The sequence below is a fragment of the Hemiscyllium ocellatum genome, chromosome 9 (assembly GCF_020745735.1).
Source record: "Hemiscyllium ocellatum isolate sHemOce1 chromosome 9, sHemOce1.pat.X.cur, whole genome shotgun sequence".
Taxonomy (NCBI): Eukaryota; Metazoa; Chordata; class Chondrichthyes; order Orectolobiformes; family Hemiscylliidae; genus Hemiscyllium; species Hemiscyllium ocellatum.
In genome coordinates, this window is record NC_083409.1 from 96,581,270 (window position 1) to 96,593,957 (window position 12,688).

Genomic DNA, 12,688 nt, shown 5'->3' on the forward strand with positions numbered 1-12,688 from the left:
TAGCTTACCAGTCTGTTTCATACTCTCCTCTTCAACAATACGGTCCCTCTCATTTGTAAATACTGAAGAAAAGTACTCATTCAAGACCTCTCCTATCTCTTCCGACTCAATACACAGTCTCCCACTACTGTCCTTGATCGGACCTACTCTCGTTCTTGTCATTCTCGTGTTTCTCACATACGCATAAAAGGCCTTGGGGTTATCCTTGATCTTATCCGCCAAAGATTTTTCATGCCCTCTCTTAGCTCTCCTAATCCCTTCTTCAGCTCTCACCTGGCTATCCAGTCTCCCTCAAACGCTCTGTCTGAACCTTGTTTCCTCAGCCTTATGTAAGCCTCCTTCTTCCTCTTTACGAGACATTCAACCTCCCTCGTCAACCAAGGTTCCCTCACACGACCGTTTCGTTCCTGCCTGACAGGTACATACATATCAAGGGCATGTCGTATCTGTTCCTTGAAAAAGTTCCACATTTTAATGACATCCTTCCCTGACAGCCTATGCTCCCAACTTTATGCTCCTCAGATTCTGTCTTGCAGCATCGTATTTACCCTTCCCCCAATTGTAAAACCTACCCTGTTGCACACACCTATCTCTCTCCATAACCAAAGTGAAAGTCACAGAATTGTGGTCACCATCACCAAAATGTGATTAAATCGTTAATTTCACTTTTATTCTCTTCTCCATGTCTACAAGTAATGACTTACCTTTCTTATTTCTGTTTGACATTAGTTCTGGACTTCCTCTATCCAACAAAACACAACTTTTACCCAAAATGTCACCACATTCTTGTGTTGAGAATTTGCTGTTCATCAGGCTTGACTTCAACTTTTGAATTTCAGCATCTTTCATGGCTAATTTAATGCTAAAGGAGAAGAATTTTAATCCAACAAAGCCAGAAACTAAGACAATGAAAAAGATAAAAATTCTTCAACAACTTCTGTACCTGAATGACATAAATAACACTTTGCAATACATTACACACTTAAATACTATTCAGTAAATGTATATACAGATTTTCAAAAAACCAAATAGTAGTCACATGATTAATATCAGTGTACATGGAGTTTGGAAACTGAATAGACAGCAAACTAGTAAGTAGGAACAGAAGCGTTTAAAGGTAGCTATTCAGTTTTGCAAAGGATGGAAAAGTGGGATTCCACAAGGATCTGTGACAGAAACACTTTTGTTCGCAATTGGTATAAACGATCTAGACTTGGTGAAATAGACACAAAATATCAAATAGTGCAGTCCACACCAAAGGATATTATTCATACTGAGGAAGACACAAATGAGCTTATTGAATGGACATATAAATGGGAAATGATGAAGGAGGAGAAAAAGCCACCTAATCATTAGAAAGCAAGTCTTAATGGGTTAGAGATGCAAAGGGTTTAGAAATAGAAGCACAAATTATTAAAGCTAACAATGGAAATTAACAAAACCGTTAAAAGGTGCAAAAAAACTATGAATTAATTTCAAACCAATAGATACAAAAGTCGCATTCAATACATACAACAGTGATGAAGGCACAATTAGTTTCTTGTGCACTACTCTGGTTGTCATATTACTAAAAGACTAGAGCAATACCAAAGAAAACACTGAGAGGATATACCCTTCAAGAAATACTGGACAGAACAGAGCTCTCTTCAGTAGGGAAAAAAGGATGGAGATGAGACCCATGAGGTTTTTAAATCTATTGTTCCATCAACTGGAAGTTGTGGTCATCGTGTAATCAAGCAGCACTAAGTCTCTAAGCAATCTGCTTAATTCAAGTTCTAGTGAATCCTCAAATTAAATATGGGTTACAGATAAATTTTGTGGGAGAGGCAAGAGTGACCGGATTTGATACAATGTGGCACCAAGGAATATCTTAGTCTTATCATTCCATCATCATCATTATCAAAAACCTTAGGATCAACATTTTTGAGAATTATTGTGAACAAAAATGATTGGACTAGCCACATAAATACTGTGGCTACAACAGCATGCCAGAGATTTTGTGGTGAATGACTCACCAAATCTACAGGATTGTAATGGAATGCTGCCCATTTGTCTGGATTAATCTATTTTACAAAGCATTCAAACAGCTCAACTACTCTCTAAACAAAACAAACTGTTTACCTTTATGACATTCACCTCTGCTGCCACTGATATATGCTCGATGCAGTGTTTACCTTTACAAGATACACCATAGTTTATTAAGCTGTAAAGGCATGTACAATCTAAACAAAGCACATGGAAAAATCAACAGCTCCAAATTGTAGCTTCTTCGTTGTCATTGGGAGTTTTTTTATTTTAACTCAAATAATATTATAGCAGTAACTTCACCAGGTGATCTTCAATAGTTTAAAAAGATACTTCAAGCAATCTGTATGGGTAGCACAGTGGTTAGCGCGTGGGCGGCACGGTGGCACAGTGGTTAGCACTGCTGCCTCACAGCGCCAGAGACCGGGGTTCAATTCCCGCCTCAGGCGACTGACTGAGTTTGCACGTTCTCCCTGTATCTGCATGGGTTTCCTCCGGGTGCTCCGGTTTCTTCCCACAGTCCAAAGATGTGCGGGTCAGGTGAATTGGCCATGCTAAATTGCCCGTAGTGTTAGGTAAGGTGTAAATGTAGGGGTATGGGTGGGTTGCACTTCGGCGGGTCGGTGTGGACTTGTTGGGCCGAAGGGCCTGTTTCCACACTGTAAGTAATCTAATCACTGCTGCCTCACAACCCAGGTTCAATTCTCGTCTCAGGTGACTCTCTGTGTGGAGTTTGCACATTCTCCCAGTGTCTGCGTGGGTTTCCTCCGGGTGCTTCGGTTTCCTCCCATCATCCAAAATGTGCAGGTTAGGTGAATTGGCCATGCTAAACTGCCCGCAGTGTTAGGTGTAGGGGAATGGGTCTGGGTGGGTTGCGCTTCGGCAGGTCGATCTGGACTTGTTGGGCCGAAGGGCCTGTTTCCACACTAAGTAATCTAATCTAATACTTCACCCTTACCTTCTCCGGGAAGAGAGGGATGGAAAATAAATGTCATCTTTGTCATTGACATCCATATCCCATGAATGAGTACACACTAAAAATGATTCAATTGGTTTGAGTTGATAGCTGCAAAATGCAGCTCCATAACATTTCAGCACTACGGAACAAAGAACAAATAAAATTTACAGCTCAGGAACAGGCCCTTTGGCCGTCCAAGCTGAGCCAATTCAAATCCACTGTCTAAACCTATCGCCCAATCCTAAGTATCTGTATCCCTCTGCTCCCTACCAACTTACGCAGCTGTCCAGAAGCACCTTAAATAAATCTACAGTGCCTGCCTCTACCACCTCAGCTGGCAATGCGATCCAGGCACCTACCACCCTCTGTGTATATCCCCCATAAACTTTTCACCTCTCACCTTGATCACGTGACCTCTCATTATTGAATCTCTCACCCTGGGAAAGCTGATAGAAATTGTAGGCAAGGCTTCCAGTACAGTCTGCACTGATCATTACATTATGAAGAACAATAATGCAGGTCAGAAGCAGGCAAACTTGGCAGTTTTTGATGTCAGTCACCTTCCAACGGTAATTTAGCATCCAAGTAGGAGATGCAGTTCTACCTGCCCCCCACTAGTTCTTTGCCACTGACTCCTGTTATGCATCACTTTTTCCTGCAAGACGATGGAAGTGCAGAAAAGGATGCATTACAATGAGTGACGTGCCATTCACAGTTGAATAACTGGAAGAAGTTACAAACTACAAGGTTTGGACTTGAGATTTTCAGCAGTGCCCTCTTAACAGCCTTATCAACTTTGAGGGATCTGTATGCTGTACATGGACACAGAAATCTCTCTGCTCATCTACACTGCCAAGAATCTTCCTATTAGCCCAGTATTCTGCATGTGTGAAGATCAGGAGCAGCACTTCAATTTAAGAACATGTCCTTCTGATTACCAATTATTGTGAGAGAAGGGCGTGATGGAATGAGCCATGTGTGAGTTTGCTGATTAAGTGAGTAGGATATGGCATTGCAGCCAGTTTAACTGACCAAGATTATCTCTGTGAGGTGAGTGAACTTTATCCAGCATTGCAGCGAGGTCCTCAGGACCAGATTCCTTGACCTTTCAGGTGATGAATGACTCCCCATTTCTCCAAACAACATTCTTTTTCTTTCCATCTGATGGACAAAGGCTTGCAGAACTGAATAAAAGAACCTGGGAGATCTTTTTCTGGCTTGCATAGAACATGGAACATTACAGCACACTACAGGCCCTTCGGGCCTTGATGTTGCGACGACCTGTGAAACCAATCTGAAGCCCATCTAACCTACACTACTTCATTCATATGTTTATCCAATGACCATTTAAATGCCCATAAAGTTGGTGACTCTACAACTGTTCAGGCAGTGCGTTCCATGTCACTCTTACTCTGAGAAAAGAAACTACCTCTGACACCTGTCCTATATCTACCATCCCTCAATTTAAACCTATGTCCCCTCGTACTAGCCATTACCATCCGAGGAAAAAAGGTTCTCACTGTCCAACATATCTAACCTTTAGATTATCTTATATGTTTCAATTTAGTCACCTCTCAACCTTCTTCTAACAAAAAACAGCCTCAAGTCCCTCAGCCTTTCCTCATAAGACCTTCCCTCCATAGAGTCATGGAGATGTACAGCATGGAAACAGACCCTTCGGTCCAACACGTTCATGCCGACCAGATATCCTAACCCAATCTAATTCCCACCTGCCAGAACCTGGCCCATATCCCTCTAAACCCTTCCTATTCATATACCCATCCAGATGCTTATTAAATGTTGCAATTGTACTAGCCTCCACCACTTCCTGTGGCAGTTCATTCTATACACATTCCATACTTTGTGTGAAAATGTTGCCCCTAAGGTCTCTTTTATATCTTTCCCCTCTCACCCTGAACCTATGCCCTCTAGTTCTGGACTTCCCCACCCCAGGGAAAATATTTTCTCTATTTATCCTATCCATGCCCCTCAGGGCAGCACTGCTACCTCACAACGCCAGAGACTTGGGTTCAATTCCCACCTCCAGCAACTGTGTGGAGTTTGCACATTCTCCCCGTGTCTTCGTGGGTTTCCTCCAGGGCTCTGGTTTCCTCTCACAGTCCAAAAGAACTGTGCGGGTCAGGTGAACTGGCCATGCTAAATTGTCCATAGTGTTAGGTGAAGGGGTAAATATAGAGGAAATGGGTCTGGGTGGGTTGCTCTTCGGAGGGTCAGTATGGACTTGTTGGGCCAAAGGGCCTGTTTCCACACTGTAAGTAATCTAATCTAATCATTTTGTAAACCTCTGTAAGGTCACCCCTCAGCCTCTGACACTCCAGGGAAAACAGCCCCAGCCTGTTCAGCCCCTTCCTGTAGCTCAGATCCTCCAACCCTGGCAACATCTTTTTTAAGTCTTTTCTGAACTCTATCAAATTTCACAAAATCTTTCCGATAGGAAGAAGACCAGAATTGTAAGCAATATTCCAACAGTGGCCTAACCAATGTCCTGTAGAAACACAACATGACCTCTCAATTCCTGTACTCAATACCTCTGACCAATAAAGGAACGCATACCAAACGCTGCCTTCACTATCCTATTTACCTGCGACTCCATTTTCAAGGAGCTATGAACCTGCACTGCAAGGTCTCTTTGTTCAGCAGCACTCCCTAGGACCTTACCATTAAGTGTATAAGTCCTGTTAAGATTTGCTTTCTCAAAATGCAGCACCTCGCATTTATCTGAATTAAACTCCATCTGCCACTTCCCAGCCCATTGGCCCATCTGATCAAGATCCTGCTGCAATCTGAGGTAAACTTACCAGGCAACATCCCAGTAAATCTCCTCTAAATGCTTTTCAAAGCTTCCACATCCTTTCTTTCATACCGTAACCAGACTGTATGCACCAGAGTTTTGTACAGCTGTAGCATGATCTCATGGTTCCGAAACTCGATCCTCCTACCAATAAAAGCTAACATACCATGTGCCTTCTTAACAGCCTTATCAACTTTGAGGGATCTATGTGCTGTACATGGACACAGAAATCTCTCTGCTCATCTACACTGTCAAGAATCTTTCTATTAGCCCAGTATTCTGCATTCCTGTTACTCCGTCCAAAGTGAATCACTTCACAATTTTTCACTCATTAAGCCCCATTTGCCACCTCTCAGCCCAGTTCTGCAGCTTATTTATGTCTCTCTGTAACCTACAACATTCTTTGGCACTATCCACAATTGTACTGGCCTTAATGCTGTCTGCAAATTTATCAACCCATCCTTCTACACCCTCATTCATGTCATTTGTAAAAATTACAAACAGCAGTGGCCCCAAAACAGATCCTTGCGGTACACCACAAGTCACTGAACTCCAGGATGAACATTTCCCATCAACCACCACCCTCTGTCTTCTTTCACTTAGCCAACTTAGATCCAAACCGCTAAAACACCCTCAATCCATGCCTCCGTATTTTGTGCAATAGCCTACCGTGGGGAACCTTATCAAACACCTTACTGAAATCCACAGACACCACATCTATGGCTTTACCTGTTGTGTCACCTTCTCAAAGAAATTAATAAGGTGTGTGAGGTACAACCTACCTTTCACAAAATCGTGTTGACTATCCCCAATCAACTTATTCCTATCGAGATGATTATAAATCCCATCTCTTATTACATTTTCCAACACTTTACCCACAACTGAAGTAAGGCTCACTGGTCTATAATTACCAGGATTGTCTCTACTCCCCTTCTTAAACAAGGGAGCAACATTTGCTATCCTTTAGTCTTCGATACTATACCTGTAGACTACAATGATATGAAGATCAAAGCCTGGCTTCCCAGAGAATCCTAGGATAAATCTCATCCAGCCCAGAGGATTTCTCTATTTTCACACTTTCCAGAATTGCTAACACTTCCTCCTTTTGAACCTCAATCCCAACCCTGCATTCATAAATGATTCATAACTAACTCATAGCCTGAAGTGACCACTTAATTAGGAGTCAAAACAAGTCAGTGTAAGCACAGGACAGGCAGTGCCCAAGTAGGAATTCAGGAGAAATTTATGTAGTTATACAATGGCAAGTTAAAGGAAGCTTGAAAGCAGCACAAATACTAGCATAATATTGTAAGAGCAAATGATCTATTTCTATATTCCAAAGTTCTATGTAGTCCATTTCCTCAAATGTGTTGAAGTAAAAGATTAGCTATGGTTTCAACAGAAGGTGTGTGCTCGAATGGCTGAATGGCCTACCTCTGGTTCCTGTTATGGAAATGCAGAATCTCCTTTATATACAAAAGCACATATCAATCAACAAAAATACTATGCAGTTACATTTAAGTGTTTTGACTCAAGTGGGTGGGCAAAAAGGATATGGAGGGTTATACTGTACAAAAATTAAAGCACATTGGTTTGACCTGGAACACAACACTCTGTCCTATTCTACATATTCTTCAGTGTTCTTGTTCTGAATTTCTGTGAAGACAGAAGTCAGTTTATTCCACTACCCTTTGAAGGCTTGTGCTTCAGACACTAGGTGGTGCAATATAATACAGCAGTCTTATTACCTCTGGAATTCTGCAATCTTAGAATCTTGCTGATGTTGACAAAACAAGAATCACAGTTCTGCCAGTTATAAAAATTGTTTTTAAAAGATTTAATCCAGCTTCAGATGGCTTGGGGTTGGCAAGGTGGCTCAGTGGTCAGTATTGCTGCCTCACAGCACCAGGAACCCAGGTTCAATCCCAGCCTCGGGCAACTGTGTTGCGTTTGCATGTTCTCCGAGTCTGTGTGGGTTTACTCCGAGAGCTCTGGTTTCCTCCCACAATCCAAAAGTGTACAGGTTCGGTCAACTGGCCATGTTAGATTGCCCATAGTGGTAAGGGATGTATGGGTTAGATGCATTAGTCATGGATAAATATAGGATAATAGATTGAGGAGAATGGGTCTGGATGAGTTAGTCTTCGGAGGGTTGGTGTGGATTTGTTGGGCCGAAGGGCCTGTTTCCACACTGTAGGGATTCTATGGATAATTCTATGGATTCATTGCATGCAACTGAGACACAAATTATCATTCTTGCGGAGACATCTCAAAAAATGGTTTTGAGTATTTTAACACTGGCCCATTGTAACAGCATTACCCATAGTGCAATTCTGTTCGTGGTTCCTTTGACATGGTCCACTAATTTCTACTTTTCAGTTTCTTCTTTGCCATTGGAATGACAATTTCTGCCAAAACTCCACTTCAACTGCTCTAGATTTCAGCTAGGAAAACAAAACAAAACTGCACTTTGGTCCAGCCTTCGAGAAAGAATGGAGTTTGTTCTTTTCAGTGAATTTTTATGTTGTAACTTGCTGTCACAAATTACCCAAGTTACACTCTATAGCCACAAAGAAAATGGTTACACGTACACAGAACTCTTCACTTGATTTAAGGGATATTGTCACTCACTGGATCAAGAATGCCATAATAACTGCAACTTAAGGATGTTTTCAGACATTTCACAATTGCACTGGCAGTCAGTGGCATCAGAAGCTCCAACTCTCAATCGGCCAAATATTGGACGACAGTGACAAGATGATTAGACTCTGTGAGTTGAAGTGGTCTACTCCAAGCTTTACCTATATTCTATCTGAGGTGTTGTCATGTGTCAGAAGCACCTTAGCTTGTGTAGCTGAATATTTGTTACAGTACTGCACAAGCTAATATAATCCTTAATCTCATTGTTCTGTTCATTTTAGTCAGTTCCACATTCATCGGTCACCACGCATGCATTTCATGCCTAGTCTTTACATCCTGCAGGTCTCATGCAACTTGTGTTTGGCAGTTCATCTGGTATCTTGGGTTATGTGCCTTCATTGAAAAGCATCATTCCCATGGTGAGTGCAATTGGCATAACGATTATTCATTGTTTCCTTTTCTGGAGAACAGTAGATCGCTGAAACGGACAGTCATTTTATGCTCCATACTGGTACCAAGATCACACCTTTCTGATAAGTTGCCTGCAGGTGGAGGAGTTGTATGCAGCTGTACAACATCTCTAATTGAATACAGATGTCTGTGATTGTGATGATAATGAATGTCAGCGAGTAAAGCAATGAACAATTAAGATGACAACTGTTTAACAGAGGATCCCAAATTACCACATGAAATCACTTTTGCTGAGCACGTTAAACATTTCAGTTCTGACAGACGGTCCAATACTCAGCTCTGGTCATGACTTGACAGTACTATCAAAGTAAAATTCGGCATTGTCATTTCACTTTGAATTTGTTACTCACTGCTGGCTCTTTCCAGATTGCACAGAATCTTATTGGAGCACTGCAGCAGGCCTAAGACAGAAGTACCAGCCAGGGAACAAAGCTCAAAAAGCAAAACTTCATCTTCTGCTTGGAGACGTTACATCTTACAGGGCTCAATAATGGCGCCTAGAGGAGGAACGCCTCATATTCAGCCTTGGGACCCTGCAACCATGCAGGATAAATGTGGATTTCAACAGCTTCCTTATTTCCCCTACCACCACGTTATCCCAGTCCCAAGCCTCCAAGTCGGCACCGCCCTCCGGACCTGTCTCCCTCTAACCTATCACTTTCTCCCTCACCTTCAGCCACCTATCGCTTTCTCAGCTACCTGTCCCCAAACTCTGTCTCCTCCCATTTATTCCTCAGCCCCAACCCACAAGCCTCATTCCTGATGGAATCCCCATTGTTTGGATTATTAGTTCAGGTCTTTGGATTACTAACCTAGTAACAGAATTATGATACTACTGGTTAGCTCGGTTAGCTAGATAAAAAGCTTGTGGTTCAGTATAAAACCAAGGCATGAGTTCAATTCCCTTTCCAGGTGTAATAAGTTTGGGAGTTGCTTGTCAACTATACCCCGGAGTATGGTAGGTAACGTAAACTGCCAATAGAGAAGAGCAAAATCAGTCAAGAAAACAGTTCAAGATTAAGCACCATCAATAAGCCAAAGGCCTGCCTTTTCGCATAAGAGAAAGAATCTAGTGTACATGAATTCCATAATATTTAACATTTATTAATTATTAAGAAGCAATTACCTGAGATCCGTAACAATGGAATCACTTGACTCAGCATTTAATTTGGAATCTTTCATCCCATTCTCTTTTCTGTTAGAGAAGGCATTCAAGGAGCTTAAATTTGCAACTCCTCTACCAAATGTACTATCTGTCTGCAATACAGAAACAGGGATAACTAGATTAAATACACAGACCTCTGCTTTTTTTTAATATCTGGTCAAATTTACAACATTTACTTAAAAAGTTACAAGTTGCATTGGTAGCTTCACCCCAAACTGTCAACATTCTAAGTTTGCTTCATCCATCTGATTTTGTTCTCCTATCCCAAACTCAAAATTTACAGTCTGAAAAATGTGTTCCTTCAGTTATATTCTCTGACTATTCACTACTGCAGCCACGCTAAAAATCAAATTATTTGTTGTAATTATTCAAATTTAAATATCTTAATATGTACAACATTTCATGATCAATTAATAAATAATTTCTCCAATTTTAAAATAATTATGAATAAGCACTAATATACAGCAGGTAATTTGAAAAGACGTCAGTCATTTGAAAGGACTCCATGTTCTTTCATCTATTACAACTGATAGAGATCGAGGAACAAAAACAATGAGATGGCAAGAATGACATAGTGAATGTGATCTTGGAAATGAGATTATCTTTATTTATCAAAAGAGATCTTTACAATTTTCAGTTTACTGAGAACATATCTGAATTGGAACCAGCAAATGGCAAAGCAAAATAATAGGGGATGAAGGAGTAACGAACTTGTTATGTACAGGCTCGATTAATGGTCGATCTTGTGTAAATCCATCTTTGGCGTTTGGCACTTCATATTTACAACCCAACAAAGTCAAAGTCACCTGGGGGGGCAAAACTACTCATTTGATAGGATTATACAAAGATGTGTTATTTACCATTTTAATTTTGAAGATCATTGGCTGGACAAATAGTTATATATACAACTTCACAAAGAGCATTTTGTTACTTATGGAGTAAGTTTGTGGATGGCACTAAAATTGGTGGTCTAGTAGATCGTGAGGATTATTTAAGACTACGAAGAGACCTTGAATAATTGAGTCAAGGGGCTGAGGAGTGGGACGGAGTTTAATTCAGATATATGCGAGGTATGGCATTTTGGTAAAACAACAAGAGCAGGATTTATACAAATAATGGTAGGCCCCTAGGTAGTGATGCAGAATAGACAGACCCAGGAGGTTCAGGTACATAATTCTTTGACATTTGCATCACAGGTACACAGAGTGGTAAAGAACGCGTTTAACATGCTTGACTTCATTGCTCAGATCTTTGAGTATAAGAGTTGGGATATCATGTTGAGGTTGTCCAGGACATGGGTGAGGCCTCTTCTGAAATACCAGGCGCAGTTTTGGTTGCCTTGTTATAAGAAGGATATTATTAAACTGGGGAGGGTTCAGAAAACATTTACCAGGATGTTGTCAGGAATGAAGGGTTTGAGTTATAAAAAAAGGCTGGGATGTTTGTCACTGCAATGTAGGAGGTTGAGAGGTGACCCAAAGGAGGTTAATAAAATCATGAGGGACATAGATAAGGTGGATGGAAAAGATGCTTCCACAAGGGGGAAAAAGTTCAAACCTAGGGGACATATTTTTAAGGCAAGAGGAGACAGCTTTGAAAACATGAGGGGCAACTTTTTTCATACCAAGTGGTCAATGTATGGGATGAACTGCCACAGGAAGTGGTGGATGTAGGTTCAGTTACAACATTTAAAAAACATTTGGCTTAGTGTAAGAATAGGAAAGAGTTGGAGGTTTATGGGCCAAATGCAGGCAGGTGAGACTAGTTTAATTTGGGAACATGGTTGGCATGGACTAGTTGGACCAAAGGGTCTGTTTCTGTGTTGTAGGACTCTATAGCTCTGTAAAGCAGAGGAAACTGGTTGCAGGAGGGGCAGATGTTGAAAATGCAATGAATACATGCTCAATGGGAATCAGAGGTGATAATCAACAATGGTTTCTGGTCAGCATTAGACGCCTAATTCCAAATACTTATTTAATTTAAATTCCAATATCTACCATGACAGGATTCAAACCTGGGTCCCCAGAACATTAACTGGGTGTCTAGATTAATAGTGGTTATACTACTAGCTCAAAGCCTCCCCTTGAAGAGTGTGTCCACAAGATGTTGGAAAAATGGAGGACGGCATCAGAATTCATTGATAGAGACTTGGAAGTTGTGACGGCAGAGATAGAGGAGAGAAGGGTCATCCTCTGGTGACATGATGGCTCAGTGGTTAGCACTGCTGCCTGACACCACCAGGGATACACGCAACAGTCTGTGAGGAATTTGCACATTCTCCCCTTGTCTGGGTGGATTTCCTACAGATGCTACGGTTTCCTCCTACATGCAGGTTAGGTGGACTGGCCATGCTAAATTAAGCATGGTGACCAAGGCTAGGAGCAATAGGCATTGGAAATGCAAAGTTACAGGGATGGGGGCGGCAGGGTGGGATTTTGTATAGGATCGACTGAAGGGTTAACTTTGTCACTGATATTTGACAGCTGCATGACCTTGAATGAGCCCTGTGAACATTCCTGTATGCACCGAAGACGAAACAATTAAACTGTTTTTTGTACTAGCTGTTCGTTACACAGCATAATAGGGAAAGTTGATTCCGATGCATTGGCCTTCACCT

At 41.4% G+C, this 12,688-nt stretch overlaps 1 protein-coding gene across 5 annotated transcripts in view; it reads right to left on the reverse strand.

The window, feature by feature from the left end:
• LOC132818834 (coiled-coil domain-containing protein 18-like) overlaps window positions 1-12,688 on the reverse strand; it is a 164,578-nt gene that overhangs the window by 99,504 nt on the left and 52,386 nt on the right. For all 5 annotated transcript variants that reach the window (XM_060829960.1, XM_060829961.1, XM_060829958.1 and 2 more), the window contains 2 exons: window positions 10,033-10,163; window positions 705-862 (listed from right to left, as the gene is read on the reverse strand). In XM_060829960.1, the coding sequence (XP_060685943.1) occupies window positions 705-862; window positions 10,033-10,163 (289 nt within the window). The remainder of the gene's footprint in view (window positions 1-704; window positions 863-10,032; window positions 10,164-12,688) is intronic.